The sequence below is a fragment of the Habropoda laboriosa genome, unplaced genomic scaffold (genome assembly GCF_001263275.1).
Source record: "Habropoda laboriosa isolate 0110345459 unplaced genomic scaffold, ASM126327v1 scaffold33, whole genome shotgun sequence".
NCBI classification, from domain to species: domain Eukaryota; kingdom Metazoa; phylum Arthropoda; class Insecta; order Hymenoptera; family Apidae; genus Habropoda; species Habropoda laboriosa.
This window is the reverse complement of record NW_017100187.1, coordinates 709,410-727,093: the sequence shown is the minus strand read 5'-3', so window position 1 is coordinate 727,093 and position 17,684 is coordinate 709,410. Positions and strand designations below refer to the sequence as shown.

General features: G+C 47.3%; 1 protein-coding gene across 1 annotated transcript in view; it reads right to left on the bottom strand.

Annotated features, from left to right (window-relative positions):
- The window catches only part of LOC108579544, a 48,533-nt gene that overhangs the window by 20,699 nt on the left and 10,150 nt on the right, over positions 1 to 17,684 (bottom strand). The window contains exons 4-5 of the mRNA XM_017943106.1: positions 7,088 to 7,518; positions 1,995 to 2,058 (exon numbers count right to left, since the gene is read on the bottom strand). Of these exons, the coding sequence (XP_017798595.1) occupies positions 1,995 to 2,058; positions 7,088 to 7,518 (495 nt within the window). The remainder of the gene's footprint in view (positions 1 to 1,994; positions 2,059 to 7,087; positions 7,519 to 17,684) is intronic.

Sequence of the window (17,684 nt, the reverse complement as noted above, 5' to 3'; positions counted from 1 at the left end):
TCAAACGATTACCATAATTTCCGCTGTCAGCGCTGATTCGTTTCTTCGTTTTCAACTGAAAAATTCCTCTTCTTCGACGTAGAGCGGAATTCGCTGAACAGAAAGACAGAGGACGAGAAAGAGAGCGACTGAACGAACGAACGAACGAACAAACGACGGTGTTGCAATGACAAAAGAGAAAACGAACGAAAGAATCCTTCCTTTTTCCTTCTTTCTTTATCAAACGCGATGATTAAAAAGGCTCGACGAGATGGGAACACCACAACACACACACACACACACACGATAGGTGGACGTTTACAGCTGGCGGAGTGTGTATTTATAAACGACGTATCGACGCGATTACGCAACGTCTCGATTCTATCCCCGCGATGTCCTATAATTAATGAAATTCTCATCGAGTCACTGACTTCTCTATTCTATAGCCAATCGATCGCGGTGGCTTCGTTGGCCGATCTAAAATTAAACTCGTGTCGCTAGAACGTCACGGAGGGACCTCTTTCGCTAGGGACTTTTTCGTCGCGTTGCGCGAGCCTCGTTTAGGAATCTCTTTGCTCGCGCGTCTGACGTAACCTTTCTTCTAAAAACATTCTCATCCACCAATAGATACAACTCGACGACAACATACTCTCCTCTAAAAATCGATTCGAAATGGAATCTCTGTTGAAAGAAAGAAGGAAAGAAAGAAAGAAAGGAGGGATTAAACGAAAATCTCCCGTTAAAATCCCTCGCCCTTCGTCCCTTTCGGGCAAACACGCCGATTTCGATCGATTCGTGAAATTACAGATCTCTCTGTCGATAGAGACTACCGCCGCTCTATGTCGGTGGCATAATTTTTCGAATGGGAGGGTGTATGGGGGACCTGCATGAATCCGTTTCCACGCCACACGGTCTTCCTCTCTTTCCCGATCGTCCGCGATCAGGCAAACCCCCTTCAGCCCCCTCCGTGGGACCCACTTGCGCTCATCCCATTTCCTTGATAATTCCCATAATGCTGTGGGCGGATATTCCAATAAAGGGGGAAGAGCCCCCGGCCACAAAACGCTGAAAGCATGGGACACGACTCGTTTCGTCAGGTTGCACACGATTTACGAGCCTGCACCGATTCAATCGGATAAATAGAAGAGACGAGACGACGAGACGAGACGAGACGAGACGCGCGCGTGTGCGTCCTTCGTTTAAGATTCACCGATGGTCACGTGACCGTGGGAATTGATAATTGGCCCGGGGAGATGCGGGACCATTGTGTCACCGAACATTGAAACAAGTTGGAAACTTTACCCGGGAAATCTCTGTGGAATAATTCAAGGGTTCCGTATCGCAACGCTGGACTTTTCAAATTTTTAGAAACTTAGACAAAATTATTATTATTTTTTCAATTACTTCGTACCAATCGATGCTTGAAATACTCGTAATGAGCGTTACTTTTTGCTACGTATGGCGTTACGATTTCGGACCTAGCAAGATCGTGCGAAATTTTCCGCGGAGACGCGGTGCAAAGTTCTACGTCCGAAACGGAAGTAGATCGTAACGATCGAAGATCCTCGTGGTACCAACAGCCTCCCTTTTCCCCCTACCGAACGATCTCGCAACAATTTACCCAGAAGTCGCCGCTGCGAATGAAGATCTTTCTCTCCCCTCCGGTAATAACATGTTTTCTCGTGAGAACAATTAGAAAAAAAGAAAAGGACGAGAGCAAATCGACCGGGTTCAACCAGATCATCCTCGATTTCGACGCTCGTGCGCCTCTCTCCTCCACCCTCGCCACCGCCCTTCCTCCTCCGTTCGAATATTTTCCGCTCTCGTGTGTCTCTGTGTTCCTCCAATTCCGTTTACACATTTCCTTCTTTTCTCCTTTTCCTTTTTGCCCTCTTTCCCCCCCTTCCTGTCTGCTGGCCGCGCGCTCGCGTAGGGTCGTCGAACGACGGAGAGACTCGATTTGAATCTAATTACGATCCCGATAATTCCGTAAGGAGGCGGAAATAGTAACTCACCGGAAACCTTCAGGTCAGCTGCCTCCACCTTCATCGCCGCCAGGCTCGCTATTGTCGGCGGTACCTAAAAGAAAATACATTACGATGTACAATGCACCAGCATGCTTTCTCTCTCTCTCTCTCTCTCTCTACCAGGGACGTGCTCGCGATGGGGACGAAAGGGGACCGCCCACGCAACCATAAGGGGAGAGGGGGAGACAACAACATCACCACCATCGAGAGAGAGAGAGAGAAGAGCGCGCGCCTCTCTATGAATCCGCGACACGTGTCGTTGGAAAAAAAAAAGAAAGAAAAATTGAATGACTGGAAATTATCCGAACCTTTTGGGAAAACTCTACTCCCCCTCTTTAAGTTAGGATATTCTAAGGGTAGATTCTATATATAGTGATTTTCTAACAAAGCTAGGCGCACGTTCTACGGGGAATAGAAATTTTTCCGTTCTATCTAAGAATGGACCATTTTGTATGTATCTCGTGGTCTTTCATTTGCTCGGGAGAATTTCGACGACGTGAACATTTGCGCGCAGTTTGATCTCTGTTAACCTTTCGCTCGTCGATTTTTGCGCGTTTATCGTTACGACATCCTCTTTTGGCCGGTACGTGAGGCGGAAACGGCTTCCGGTTCCTCGAAAACGTCCAAGAAACGGAATACGAAGGGTCGTCGACCTCGACGATGCAATGTGTGTCAAGTGTGCCTGCATCGAAATGCACTTTAAATCCTTCTGGTTGATTCGAGTTAACCCGAACGGAATAAAACTATACAGGGTGTGTTTCTTTGCAGAAACACGACTGAAAGTATCGTCGTGGACGATTCTCTGCATTGAGATACCTTAATAGCTCCGATGTTGGTACAGACGAATTGGAGGAGGAGAAGGAGGGATGGAAACTGGAAGAAAAACAGAGAGAACGACGGTCGGAGAGGCTCGAAATGGTCGGCAGTTGCCCGGAAGCCCCACCGTGGTGCAAATTATTCGAATCCTGTACGATTTCCGAAGCCGTATTCTGCGACGCTGAATTTATGAAGCGATTGCCACATCGTTGCGGCGTCCATCGTTTGTCTTCTTCCGTGTCTCTTCCTACCTCGTTTCCATATTTTTCTCTATGAAAAATAGCCCTCGATTTTCCCTCCTCTCTCTCTCTTTCTGCCACTACTTCTCTAAGAAATCGAGGGAAGAGTCGCGAAAGCGGCTCACGTGCACGACAATCGCGTTCCATCGATTCAACAGCCGCTCTCCGAACGAGCATTTATATTCCGCGCTCATAATTATCGTCGACCTTCGATGCCCAATATTACGGATCCGCCGTTGCGGATCGCATGGCAATGCGGCGGAAAGGAATGTTTCGCGGCCGTTTCCGCGGGAAATCGATCTACGGGAGCAGCGATGATCAAATTTATCCAACGACGCGCTGCCAAGTATCGGCGCAGATGTCGAATTTATTCTACTGCTCGAAGACTGTTCGAAGTGAAACTCGGATGATTAGAACGAGGAATAATTAATCGTCGTTTCGAAGACCTTCTGCGAATTCCACACGCGAGTAGTCCTATCCTTGAATGATTCACGGTGCCCAGAATGCCGTTTAAACGTGACAGAATTCGTCTCGAAAGAGTCAAGGATGGCATTAAAAATCGGTTGCTGTATGAAACTCACTGGACGATTCGATTTCACGACGATTCCAAGTAACCCAGGAACGACGTGAAGAAGAAGCAAGCGTCGCCGACTCCCACGAAGAGAAAGAAACTAATAGAAAAAGAAGAAACAAAACAGAGAGAATCCAGCCCCCTTTCCAGACATCAGAAAGTCAATACGTGCTCCACAAAGAGGATTTCGATTGCAGAGTAGCCGGGCTTTCATAGAGTCCCATAGGTTCCCTAACCGAGCCCGACAAAAGGACGAAACAGAGAAGAGTCGAGGAAGGAAGCGGCGATCATAGAAACAAATAGAAAATAATACAGATACATGTATCTATGTGTGTGACTAACGTTAGCCAAGAGAATACAACAACGACCAGAAGGAAGAAGAAGAAGAAGAAGAAGAAGAAGAAGAAGAAGAAGAAGAAGAAGATCGAGTATGAAAAGGAAGATCGAAGAGCGGGCGAAAGAGAGAGAGGGGGGCGGCGAAGAAGAGAGGTAGGGAGTAGAGGAGGTGGAGGAGGGCAAAGAGGGAACCGGGAGAGTATAGAGGTATATGAGAAAACAATAGAGCTGATTTGCAAACAATAGAATAACGTTAAGAGTCGAGTATTATACGCCGTTGTTACTTCTTGTGCCATAACGCCGGAGAGCATATGCCCATTAATATTCAAAGGCGAAAATAATGTAAACGACACGACAAAAATCGGGGGAATAATTTCAATTCTCCCCGTATGGGATTCCAGCGTGGCGATACACCGAGCCTCCCGGGCCATTTCGTGTCTCCTCTTCTTCTTCCTCCTCGGGCCACGTACTACACATGTATATTTAGCCCCGCGATGCACACCGCCGAGAGTTAACATCGAGAGAATCTCTCTCTCTCGTGGCACAAAAGTACCCAACAGTCCTCTTTCCGCGCAATTTTCCCAACAGCTCACCCTCCTTACCTTTCCCACCGTATCCGTCGTTTCTCCTACTAGCGGTGTCTTCAAAGAAGGGGTGAGCTTGCCGCGAAAGGGTTAGAGATTCCGTGGATTTATCCGTGTGCAATGTAAATCGTACGTTTGCAACGAGATAAAACGCCGGGTCTACATTTCACAATCGTTCGAGGTGTGGTGTGAAATGTTCCTCATTGTCTCGAGAGGAAGAGAAAGAGAGAGAGAGAGAGAAAGAGAGTATTATTAAGTTTCCGATGAATCCATAGAGAGGTTGGTGGTTCCAGCTTACTGGAATAACTATGTGAAACGTTCGCCGAACGGACAGGATTAGGGTGTGTCGTAAAACGATGACGCGGAATGTTAATTGTTCCTTTAGAAAGTTAATTCAATCCGTGATTCGACGTAACGCCTAGCGTCTCTTCCTTCAAAACGACCGCGGAGAGTGGTTTTTGCGTGCTGTTAATTTTAAGAATTTTACGTCAGACGTTTTATTAGTCATTGTATTCGGAGCACAGGTAGTATATACACGTACATACATAGTGTAACTCTTCCGACAAATTTTATATTTACGCTTCCAAGGATACCAAGATTTAACGATCAATTTTAGGAACAATCGTAACGGCCAACTTGACGATAAGATAAATCAGAAATCTGTCGAAATTTCACGGGGGAACGTGGAGGGGGTGGAGGAGGAGGCAGGGGAGAGATTTATTGCAAAGCGCAGGATCGTTCGTCGTCTCTTTTTCTCCGTGGTGCACGCGCTCGCGTGGCGACGCGAATCGAGGGGAAAGGAATCATTGTTCTCGATTATTTTATGGGAACACGTCTGAACGAATTAAGGTCAAGAATCAGGGACTCTTTCGACACGGAGATTACAGCGATGCATGTACATATATGTGCGTGCGCGTGTGTGTATATATATATATATATATCGAGGGACAAATTATAATTCCAGGAACCCCTGAATTATTCGAACGTTGTACTACCAGTGGTTACGTTTCCCGCTGGAAACGCGAGACTTTACGAGCTATCGTCGACGAGTCATCGTACAGACGTCAAACCGTACCCAGGATGATTCACTGGCCATTAACATCGGCAACGTTCTATTATTCTCCTCCCTCGATAACGCTTTCCAATTATTTTTAGATTAATTCGGACGTATCGATCGAGGTGACGTATTTTCCCCACTTCCGAGGGAACAACGGTGGAATTTTCACTTCCGAACCACGCGTTCCACGTAGACTGAAATACTGAATGACTCGCGACTTCCGGTGAACCGAGAGAAGAAAAGAGAAGGAGAGGAAAAAAGGTATGGGGAAGAAAGGAGAGAGAATTGGGTAACGACAGAGATGATTTCGCGGAGCGTCAACAGGCTCGTGCATCATCGAGTCGTCGATGCTAAGCGCGCTGGTAACGTGTTGTTCTTGGACCGGGTTCAATTTCTCGGAACAACGAACCGTGTCGAGCTCGATTTATCGCGAGGTAAGTGGGAAACTTTGAACGAGAAATTCTTACAAAATGGAAAGATATTTCCAGAATTAAATTGTTCGTACCTAATTCACGTGCGCGCGTGTGTGTGTGTGTAACACGCGCGACGAGAATAAATGGATTACGAGAGTGGATATTGTGTTTAAAAGGAAACAGCAATCAACGGGGCAGAGTCAATTAAGGAAAGCCTTTAAACCGTGAACAAGATTTCACGGTGAATTAGTCCACTATCCGGTACTGCGTCACCGGTCACCAATAAATTGAGTTAATTATTTTCATATAATTGGCACGGCGAGCGTGGACGGTTGGCGTTGATCGTTAAAGTGGAAACAAGTTGAACGAAATCCAACCGCTGTAGCAGATGCTCGCGGCATGTTGACAATCCGGTGTCACGTCATCATCAACAGGCCCGGTGTGTCCACGAGGTCTGCTATAATCGATCTACGTCTTCGAGAAGTCCGCTGCTTAAGCACGATTCACACCGCCAAGCATGAATAACCAAATGGAATACCTATCGTCCAGCTGAAATTCAATTTCAACCTATCGGCTCGTCCGTATTCGCCCTCTTCTCGGCAATTTTAAGATATCGTTCGGCTCCTTCCTTCTCCCTAACATCGAAATTTCCTTCCATCCTCAGATGTTCAAAAGACGCGCGGAAAGATAAGAACAAACACATCGAAAATCTGGACAATCCAATATTCACAGCCTAATTCTCCCCTCTGAGCAAACGAAAGATCACTGTGCCACTGAAGAAAAATGAAATCCCGCTAACGATCTCTTCGATTTCGATGAAATTTAAAGGGAACTTTAAATTCAAAGAGTTCCCCCAGCCAAAAAAGAAAAAAAAAAAAAGCAAAAATTCCAGAGGGAACGAGTTCCTCCCGGTAAGTATCCACGCACTCGGTAGGAAAAAGGAGGAAAAAGGAAACGAGACAATCCATTTCCGTCGCGAGGGCGAGAAGAGCAGGGGACACAGCGAAACGCTCCGCGGGAGATGAAAGGGACCCTCGTCTAATTAATTTGTTCTGACTGACTCACCCTCGACTCTTCAGGTTCCTCCCTCTTGACGTTCTGGAAGAGGACGCTGCCCATCTGAACCTGAAGATTCTGTTGCAGCAACTGCATCAGTTGCGGGTTCTGCGACAGAATCGCCGGATTCTGTTGCAACAGTTGAGCGAGAGCTGGATTCTGCACGAGGATATGGCTCAACGGTGAATTCGCCATCGCGTGCAGAGATTGATGCTGTTGCTGTTGAGAATTCGTGTCTTGATGCTGCTGTTGCTGCTGTTGCTGTTGTTGTTGCTGTTGCTGCAGACTCGGCGAATTGGCGTTCGACGTCTGACACGACTGTGACAGGTTGCTCGGGGGTGGATTGTGACGCGGCGGGCTTTGGGGCGTGTGAGGTGGCGTCGGCGGGCTTCCTGGCGCCATCGATGATGCATCCTTCTCCTCTTTCACTTTCACCTTCCCTGCAACCACAAAATTCCCCGGGTTCTTTCAGTAAAAAATTTCATTCAAACGCAGGCAACGCTTCTTTCTAATAAAGATCCCTCTTCGTCGTATTAAAAAATTGTTCAAGATTTTGTTAGTAAAAGAAAGAAGAAGGTTATTTGGTAATTTTGGCTGTTTCGAGATATTCAAATTTTCTAAGATACTCCGAAGAGAGTTCCACCTATCAGACTCGGTTCTTCCAGCTCGACCTGTCCCAATCGACACCCCGACGAGACTGACACAGCGAGGCTGGGATTTTCCAAGATTTGGGAAAGCACGGTGGGGAGCTTGGCCCTCCTCCATTGGCGGAGATCCGGAAGAAGGACCGACGAATGGAAAAACTCGTCGACTTCGTGGTGGTAAAAAGTGACTGAGGGGAGGTTTTTTGCACGATCGTGAAATTGAGACGTCTCGATACTCGGGATAAGCAGCGATCGACTGGCTCGGCAGGTACATCTGCTCGGTGAATTAGGGTTTCATCCCCCTTACATGCTTTTCAGTTACAATTAAGAGATGCGTAGTAGCTTATTAATTACTTAACCTCGAATTATTTCTATTATTTTTCATCGTTCTTCCTACGAATCGTGGGACTTTAACGAGGCCAGCTCTGCCAATGGAGAATCACCCCTGTTTCTTTACTGTTCCGAAGACAAACGTGGCGCATCCCGTGGAGGGTTTAAAAACCGGTGGAAGGAGTTAGGGCAGCGTTTAATACCCCCGGGTGCGAAGTCTGCGGGCTCAGGTAGATCCAGCGGGTTTTATTCGCACCGCGTACGATCCATGAGAACATCAAACTTACGGCCAGAGAATTTCTACCTGCAGCTTTCGACCTGGCCAGTCGATTTCGTGGCCGCGAAACGATGAAACGAGGGAATGAAAAAACGGAGAAGAAAGAGGATGGAGATTGGAAAATCTGGAAAGGGATTAAGGATCACCTGGGACCCCCTCTGAACGGATCGATGACGTCTAGTGAAATTACGCTACCCCTTACGCTTCATTTTTACCATCCCCTATATTTTTTCTCCATCCTTTATATCGCCTTCGGGATTTTTTCGATTCCAGAGTCGTTTAACCAGACGGATGCTCGACGGTCGACGAAAAACGACTATCCAGCCGGCGATGATTTAGGAGGCTAGCGTGAAATTGTGGGAAAATTTGTAGAAAAATTTGTGAAACACAAATTCCAGAAAAGTAAGAATAATCTTGAACGAAGTAGATAGTGTTAAATTGCCTGTTATTCCTTCTCGAAAGAATACAAGGTATCGCAGGCTGGAAGAGGCGATAAAAAAGGAGGAAGGAGAAGGATGGAAGCGACTTGAAATGATTTCGTACACGTTTCAGCGGTAAATGGATTCTACGAGGAGATACTTCTGAAGGATCGCATGCACGGCCGCGTTATGCTTGTATATCCCGGGCCGGATCCTTAAATTGACTCGATTTTTAAGGTCCAACCCGAAGAGGAGGCCCGCGCCGCAGGGATCCTGTGTTTCTTCTTCCTTTCGCGACCACGTTCTACCTTTCGTCTTTGCTCCACATCGTCTCGGTCGGTCGATTGATAAAAATCAAACACGGAGAAAAAAATACGCCGGAGAAATGGTTCTTAGGTGGCTTAGGGGTGGCAGTGAAATCGAAACGTCCGGCAAAGTAATTGTTACACTTAACGGAATAGCGTGATGTTTGGAAAAAATCCGTGTAACCTGAAGATTGCAATTAACCCTTTAGGTACCGGTGAATTTTTACCGTAAAATTACATTATGCCTGAATTGGAAACAAAATCACGTATCTGAAAGGGTTAGGTTAGCCGTAATTTCTCCGATGGAAACAACGCGTTTTCCAGAGAAACACGGAACGAAGCACCGTGACGGTGACATCCGACCCTCTCGCCCTTACGTTTGCAACTTGCAACCAGAGCAAAGGGAAAAAAAAACCTATTTTTACGAGATACTTAAGCCTTTAAATGGTTCGAATGGCGAGAAATCCGGCTCTCACTTTCTCCGATTTCATCCACGAGAAATCGGTTAACCCTCGAATCGACTGTATATACAGAGAGGAGCAAGGGGTCGCGCGATTTTTCTCAGGGGTTAAATCGACCGTGGCCCCCCGAGAAAAAAGCTCGCGTATTTTTTTGCCAGTAACCCGGAAAGGAATCTGGCTTGAAAAAGGGAAAAGAAGAAAAAGAGAAGAAATCCAGCGGGGGGAAAAGATGAAATAATATAAAAAAGGAGAGAAAGGGGAGAGAGAGGTCGACACGGTAACCTCCCCTTGAACGAGAGAGGGAAAAAAGGAAAGATTACGCAAGAAACCTCGGAAGGGGGAAGAAAAACACGTAGCAGCTCACCCTTAGGGCCTGAAGAAACCCTTGCTCGTTGGACGACGACGAGGCAGGGGTAAGGAAACAGGGTAAAAGTGAGTTAATAGTCGGTAAAACGGTATTCACCCCGTGACCCGTCAGGCTTTACCGGCTCCTTTAGGGCCGAGCCTTTTCTCTTCTTCCTCTTTTCTCACTGCGCAGTCCCGTTTCCTCTTCCGGAAGGGGTGGCCAACACGGGATACCGCCGGAGGGGTGGAAAAAGGGATCATCGTTTCCCTGTCGAGGATGGAAAACCGAGACACGAGACACTCCTTTCGCTGAGAAATCTGAGTAATCGTTCCGGGATCATCGTCGACTGCCTCCGAAGGGACTTTGGCTGTTTTTTCAAGGGGGGGAAATCGGAGCCGTGAGAGAACGAGCCTCGCGGGTTATCGCCCGATCTATCTGTGACTTGACGAATTTTCGAAAAGAATTTCTCGTTGGATGTGAATAATTTTTTTGGGGGGAAAAAGAAGGCGAGCGTGTGTTTGTAATATAACCCTTTCGTTTTGGCGTTTAAAACATTTTAATTTATCATTTTTAAATTTGTATTATTAAGCAAAATTTTAGGATTAAATTAAGTGTACCAAAAGTCGCCAATAGCAGTGAAAGGGTTAAAAAAGCGTTTTCCACGACTATATTGCAAAAATTATCAGCCTTTGAGTTGAAATCTTACCGAAGGGATTGGAAAATGAGATAACTCTTAATTTTCGCAACTTCTCTCTTTGCCAAATATGGACGCTATTCTTCGATTTTTCTCCAAGATTTGTCAATCCCTAGCAGAACACCGCAGCAATTTAAATTCAATGCTTGAAAATACGTATAGTCGTTCCTCTGCTCGATACGAAGAGACAGTTCCCGGAGAAAGAATATTCCCAAGCAAATTTCTGAAAAAATCAGCATCGAGGGATTTGTGCGAGGGGCGTTTAACTGGCGGGATAAAAACGTCTCAATTCGCGGATCCTCGAGTTAGATCGGCAAGATATCTCGTGGATATGAGCCTCGTCTCGCGAAAACGAGGAATATCCACCGGCCGGAATTTTATAGGACGCATTCCAGGAACGCGTGAAATCCTCGCGTTCGCGCGATGGGTCTCCGTGTGGCGCGAGGCGAGTGCGAAAAACGATCGTTGTCCACCGTGGTAATATCGCAATTAGCGATAAGTCCCGGCCGGATCTGTGTCGGGTCCGGGCCACTCCGGTTTTACGAGGAATCGCGTCGTTATTCGTGATTTAGGTATTTGAAACGCGCCAGGACGTCGGATTACGAGTACCGGGTCCGTGGACGGCTCTCGGCTTTCTTGTTTCCCATTAGAATCGAATTTCGTTGCGTATCGTCGTGTAATGAAACACGCGAGCGTTTATAGTATTCCTCGCGTTACGCATGCCTAACGTGCATACGTGGAAATCGCGGCACGGATTTCGCGATCGACCGACGCGAACGCGTCTCCGCTTCCCACGGGAGAGGAGAGCAGTTCGATTTACTGGTCGCACGCTTTATTGCACCGCCTCGTTCGTTAACCCTTCTACTTTTCATACCTTACCTCTCTCGCGAGTGCAATAACGGCGATAATGTGGCGAATTAAGGAAACGAGGGACGGTGATTTTTACGACAAGTAGGTACGCGCTCGATAAAGCTCGAGGATCAACAGTTCTCTACCATTTCTCTTTCACTTTCCACGATTCCTCTTAGCTTCTAAACCTACGTGCGTACTTGTCGATCTTTCTTTGGTAATTTGCGATACTGCGATAGTAATTACAAGGTCTTTATTAGACACTTTATGTAGGTGTAAAGGCGAGGCGAGGCTATTGTGTCTAATCTATTTATAATTAAACGATCGAGCAGAGGTGAGATGTGAAATGAATAATTAATGGTGAGAACAGGAATCGGAAATTAGAGGTTTAAGGTTAATTGTTAGATTAGTGTATTCAAATTGTATTCAAAGAGAAAGAAAAACTCGAGTACTTTGACTACATTAACTACTTTTTATCTTTCTTGATTAACCGTTCTCGATTAAGGGAAAAGTTTTCGCTTTTGGAGAACGTTGAACTCCAGACGAAGATCGGCTAGCAAGGCAGAAAAAGGAGTTCGAGAGCCGAGAGGACGCTTTAATGGCGGTTCATTTGTTAGGCCATAGCCAGAGGGGGATAATCCAATAATTTCGCGGGGTTGGAAAAATGAAAATCGATTCGAGTGGTCAGGCACCGACACCTGTTGAGGGTTCAAGGTCGCCGCGATAAAAGGCTCGATTCATCAAAGAGGTTGCGCGAGGATCACGATGGAAAAGTCGGCCTCGGACGAATCTCCTTCATAAATCGTCGATTCTCCATCGGCTCGTCATCGCCGACGACGATATATCGACCGAGGCGAATCGACTCGCGTCATTAAAGCCTCTCCTGGCCGGTTCTTCTTCGCCTATACCACGCCGTGCCTCGAAAAGGCACACCTGGAAGGCTTTTAATCCAACGAAAAATTTCCTACCACACCGAAAACCAATTTTCAAAAACTTCTTCCGTGAAAATTAACCTTACGCTGTGAGTTTTTCAACGATATCATTATTTTTCCAGAAATATCATCCGTGTACTATCGTTCTGTTTTTTACATAGTTTTGTCAACTACCTTTGTATGGTGTCAAACTCTTTTTAGGGCTCTGGATTTTTTGGCAGCTCGTCGCACAATTTTTTAAATAAATAAATGAAATAAAATATACCAGGTATTAAATTCTAACATTATTCGGTAGTTGCGAAAGAAGATTTCCTCCATTCACATAAAAGGGTCTCCTAGCAACGAGAAGAGCCAAATCACTTTGCAATCGATCTCCCCGAAATTCTCCGAGACGCATCTCTCCCTCGGTAGAAAAATCGACGAGGGTTCTCGAATTCGCGCGATCCCGATCTCTCGCGGTCTCTCCTCCGACCGAGAAAAATCGCCACAGGGAGCGAGAGACTCACTGCGGTCGAATTAATGAGCCATCTGCGTAATTTTTTAGCGGACCCGGGGCCGCCCCGGAGCCAAGGGGCCTGAGCCGCGCGAAACGAGAATTCATCGGGGCCGGGTGTATAACGTTTCCAAATTTTAATATTTAACCGTGGCGAGCTGAGGGAGCATCAACGAAAACAGAGAGAGAGAGGAGGATGGGGAGAGAAAGAAGAAGAAGAAGAAGAGCGTGTGTGTGTGTGTGAGAGAGAAAGAGAGAGAGAGGGAAGGCGAGAAAAGAGGAGTAGGGTAGAAGAAACGGAGATGGCGGGGGAGTGTGGGGCGAGATAAAGACCGAAGGGCCCCGCGGGGCCCATTTTTAACACCTAACAGAAGTCAAGATGCCCGGTCGTGATTAGCGTTCCGGCGGAGCCACGATGGGGCCCCGGACATTATCCTGTGAGAAATTGGCGGCCGTTCGTTCCTTTGTTCCAGGCGATTTTTTATTGACTCAAATTCTGAAAAAAACACCCACAGCGGTGGGAGGCGGTGGGAGGAGGCTGGCAGGCAGGGTGGGAGGGGACACGGGGTGGCCGGTTTAGAATCCCGCGGTGCAACGACGCGGTGTGGGAGGCGACGTCCAACGGAGATATACCAGAACGAGAGAGAGAGAGAGTAAAAAAAGGGGGTAAGAGAGAAGTATAAAGACGGAAAGACACCGGCTATGGCCCTCTCTCTGTCTGCGTCTGCGTTTGGGGTAGGGGGAGAAAAAAGGGGGCAGCGAACAACTGGCCACGGTCGAAGCCAGAGCTGTGCTCATTTTTTCTCGCGACCGAACCCGAAAACCCTTTTATGCCCACCCAAGATTAATTATCCGGCGTACTCGAAAAATGAAACGGCCGCGAACAAAGAAGAGCCGCGCGGCGATCCGCGCCAGGAAACGTTGCTTTTGCTTGTCTACTATACAGAGGTGGAGGAGGGCCGGAGAGCTCTCGATGGTGTGCGCTTGTTCGATCCGGAAAGATGAACGATTTTTTTCGGGAAATTTTTAACCGAAAGAACCAACTATTTTTCTTTCTTTTTTCTTTTCTAGAAGCTAAGTTTCACTTTAAACTAAAATTTTACTTCTTCTATTTCACGAGGAAAAACAGATAGAACTACTGATTCCTTTACAACTTTCACCCTTTCACGAGTGGACACAAATTTTTGAAAACACTAATTCCGTTACGAAAGGGTTAACACTCGTAAAATGAATCTGCTGAAAAAGAAAAATCGAAGATCGCAGACAGAATGGAAATTACGGTTTCGTCGGACCCCGCCAGACACGGGGAATTCTTCAGGGAGCTGTGACGAACGGTTTCACAGTATTGCACGAAGCAACGCAACAATCTCATTCTCCGCGTCGATCTACTCAGGAACGTGGCATAAAAAGCAGCCGGGGGGCGTGGATGGAAGAGGGTTTGAGGAAAAGGGGGTAGAGAGCTCGTTAGACCGAAAAATTCCGACCGGGGCCCGATTTGAATATCGCATAATGTCGAATTAATGCCGGAAATTCGACTCGGTAGGGCCCCTCGCGACGCGGTAATGGGGGGCCCCGAAATTTCGTGGCGACCCCCATAAAGCTGTTTCGCGTATGGAAAACGTGTCGAGGCAATAAGCCTCCTTCTCTCTCTCTCTCTCTCTCTCTTTTCGTTCCCCCTTCGCCCCGCTGCATGTGGCACTCTTAAAACGGATTTAAAACGCAGAAACCCTAGCGTTCCTGCCGCGAGACTCGTTCTTCTACTTTTTCCTCCAACGAGATAAGGGTGTTACTTAAACGACCGGGAATATTTCAACCGCAAATGGAGACTGCTTCTCTCGTCCCCCTCTGCGTTACGACCATATTTCGCCAACGATGCCGCGCAGATTGAAAACCAGATTATTTATAATTGTTTATTATAAATCCATACAGGTAAATTGTTTTTGCCGGCAACTTTCGTTCTACGAGAAGTAAATCGTCGACGCGAAACCTTTCTTTTGTCCCCAGAATCTTCAGAACTCTTCAGTTTCAGCAGCAGAAACTAAGGTGAAACGTTACAAAAATCGCGGAGGTAGAAAGAATCGGATCACAGTAACCGCTGTAAATCTCGAAAGGAATGACTTTTCGATACAAACTGAGCGCCAGATAAACTGCCAACGATAACCACTCGTGCCGCGTTATCAATTTTTTTCCTCATTCACGAGACACTAAATTACACGTACAGTATTTCTTCCCATCGAACCCCGTAAAAAGTTAGCCAATTTTTATTCAATACTTCACCTCGACGTAGTTCCCAAAATTACCCTACAAAACTACCCCTCGTAGCCCTTTCAAACTACTTTCAACGCGATTATTCGTGGATCGTTTTACGGAAACCCGGGTTCGTTAATAGCCCTCGGGGCCCGGATTCGCGTTCCTCAGGCCCTGTCGAGGCTTTTCTGCTTTTTTCTAGAGCAACGTGGGAGGGGGTGGGGCCCCGCGTCGTCTCTCTCTCATTCTCCTCTTATTTCATCCGAGGTCGGGTCCCATCCGCGCGCGCGCGCGCGCTCGCGTCCTTTCTTTTTGCTTGACATAATTTAAAATTTATGAGTTCGAGAATCGGTTATGCGCGGCCTCCGCTTGCTCGGCTCACTTTTACCATCCCCCTCTGCCTGCCTTCCCGCCACCCCCGTCGTCCAACCGGCGAGGTTTCGCCGCAGAATTTGAATATTAAGATTAGGCCAGCTTTAATGCCGTCCCTCCCCCCCCTCTCTCTCTGCTCTCTCGCCGATACTGCTCAAAAATTCCTCGCCAAAACCTCCTCTTAAAATTCAACACCGTGTCCACCACCCCCTCCCGTCTTATTTAACCACGAGAAAAGAAGAATGTTTAAAATTTCGAATATTCTAAAACAATATTTTTCTCCAACACTCTGACAAATTACCCCAGCCTCGGATATTGAATATCCGAAGTGCTTGCAATTAGAAAGAATTTTCAACGGTGCTATCATCAGCGGTGACGTCCCTCTCGATCATGCTAATTGACCGTCGGAGTCGCGGATTCGTAGAAAACCGGGGAAGGTTTTTAAAACGGAGATTAACGGGGAGAGAGAGAGAGAGACACGCTCCTCTCGTGTGCGGAGGTGGATGGGCAGGATCGAGAAGAGAGAAGTTCATTAAGATCGTCGAAGACACGGGCGCACCGTATTAGGTTGGACAAACTGGTTTTCGCGGGTCTTTTCCCTCCCCTGCATCATCCTCGCTGCTCATCCAGAGAAAGAGGGAGAGAGAGTCCGGATAAAGGAGCCTTTCGGATCCGTCGCTGTTGGCCCTTAACCCTTTATTTGGCCACGTCTCTTCCTACGGTCACGCGAGATTCCATCTGTGGGTCTCTCGGCTCGAAATGTGTCGAACGGTAGAAAATAGACACGCGATCAGAGACGGATGACGAAATTGACGAGTGTATCGTAAGCGCGCACGTCTGATTAACCGTATCCGGATTAACCAGGCTAATTCTAGCCAGCTCTAGAAAATAATGTAGAGAGAGAAACGCGGCGATTTAAATATAATCGGTGATCCCATTGTTTCCGCTCGATTCTAAAACCGTGACGCGTGACCGATAATTTGCCAATTGACTGTAATAAATAGTTGGCAAATACCCTGGCGAAATTTTGTGCAATCGCCAAGTAAAAAACGGTGTCGCGGGGTGTGTGCGTGTGTCACTTAGCGTTTCGGAGGATGCACGGAGGAAAATCTTTCTCTAAACATCGATCCATTCGTATACACACACAGACACGCGTGATCTCTCGTCCTCCTTCACTTTTCATCGAGACTGTATTCCTGGCCATGTGTTTTCAAGCACACACTCCCACGAGAGGGACCGGCAGGCCTGTGTGCTCTTATTTTCCCTTTCGTTCGAGATTTCACGCTTCAATCCCGAGTGATTCGTAATTACCGGCTCCGTCAACAAACAGCCGCGGAAATTTTATCGCGCGAATGTCTTTCGGCGCCCCGCGCCGGGGAAAATACACAAACGTTTTATCGCCGTGGAACATTCTCGGAACTCGGCCGTTATCCCCCTTTGATATCTCTCGAATTCACAACAACGAGATAGTATGAAAATTCCAACAGAGGAAATTTTACGATAATCGACACTTCGCCGCGCCTGTTGCACGAAAAACCACGAAATCTCAGTGGATCCACCACCGCCGAACACAGAAAGTAGCCCAGAGAGAAGATGTTCGAGACATTACTCATCCGCAGAAGCATCAGAAGAGAGAGAAAGAGTGAGAGAGGCGCTGCATTAACATTATCTATCAAACAACACCAGACGAGAATGAGAGCCAGGCCGCAGAAGAAGCGTTAGGTTCCCTCCGGTGTATACACACGCATACCATAACGTTTCCCCGAAAAAAGGGGGCAGAAACTACGTCGAAATCTGCTGTCGTTGTCCGAAGAAAGGAACGAGAGAGGAGAGGAGAGGACGGTGGTCGGTTGGTTCTGTGGCCAGAAACAGGGAGAAGAGGAGGAAAGATCCTCCTCGGCTAGGAATGCCTGCTGATGGATTGGTCATCCGTGATTAATTTGACAAGCTGACTTTCTGGTTTTCGGAGACTGACAAGGGGCAGTAGGGGCCTCCGCGCCACGGGGCCTAATGGGCCCTCTCTCGACCACGAGACGTGTCCAGGGCCTCCCTATCTCAGACCACGAATCGATGAGTCCCCGCCAGTGGGATTGTTTGAAAAATTAATCGACCCTACCGCGCCCGGCCCTTCCCACCGTGGAAACGCTAATGGACACGACCGCCTTTTCTATCGGTTATGAGGACCGTTCACCCACGACATGCCCGACGAATTTTCGATAACGAGCATAATGCCGTCT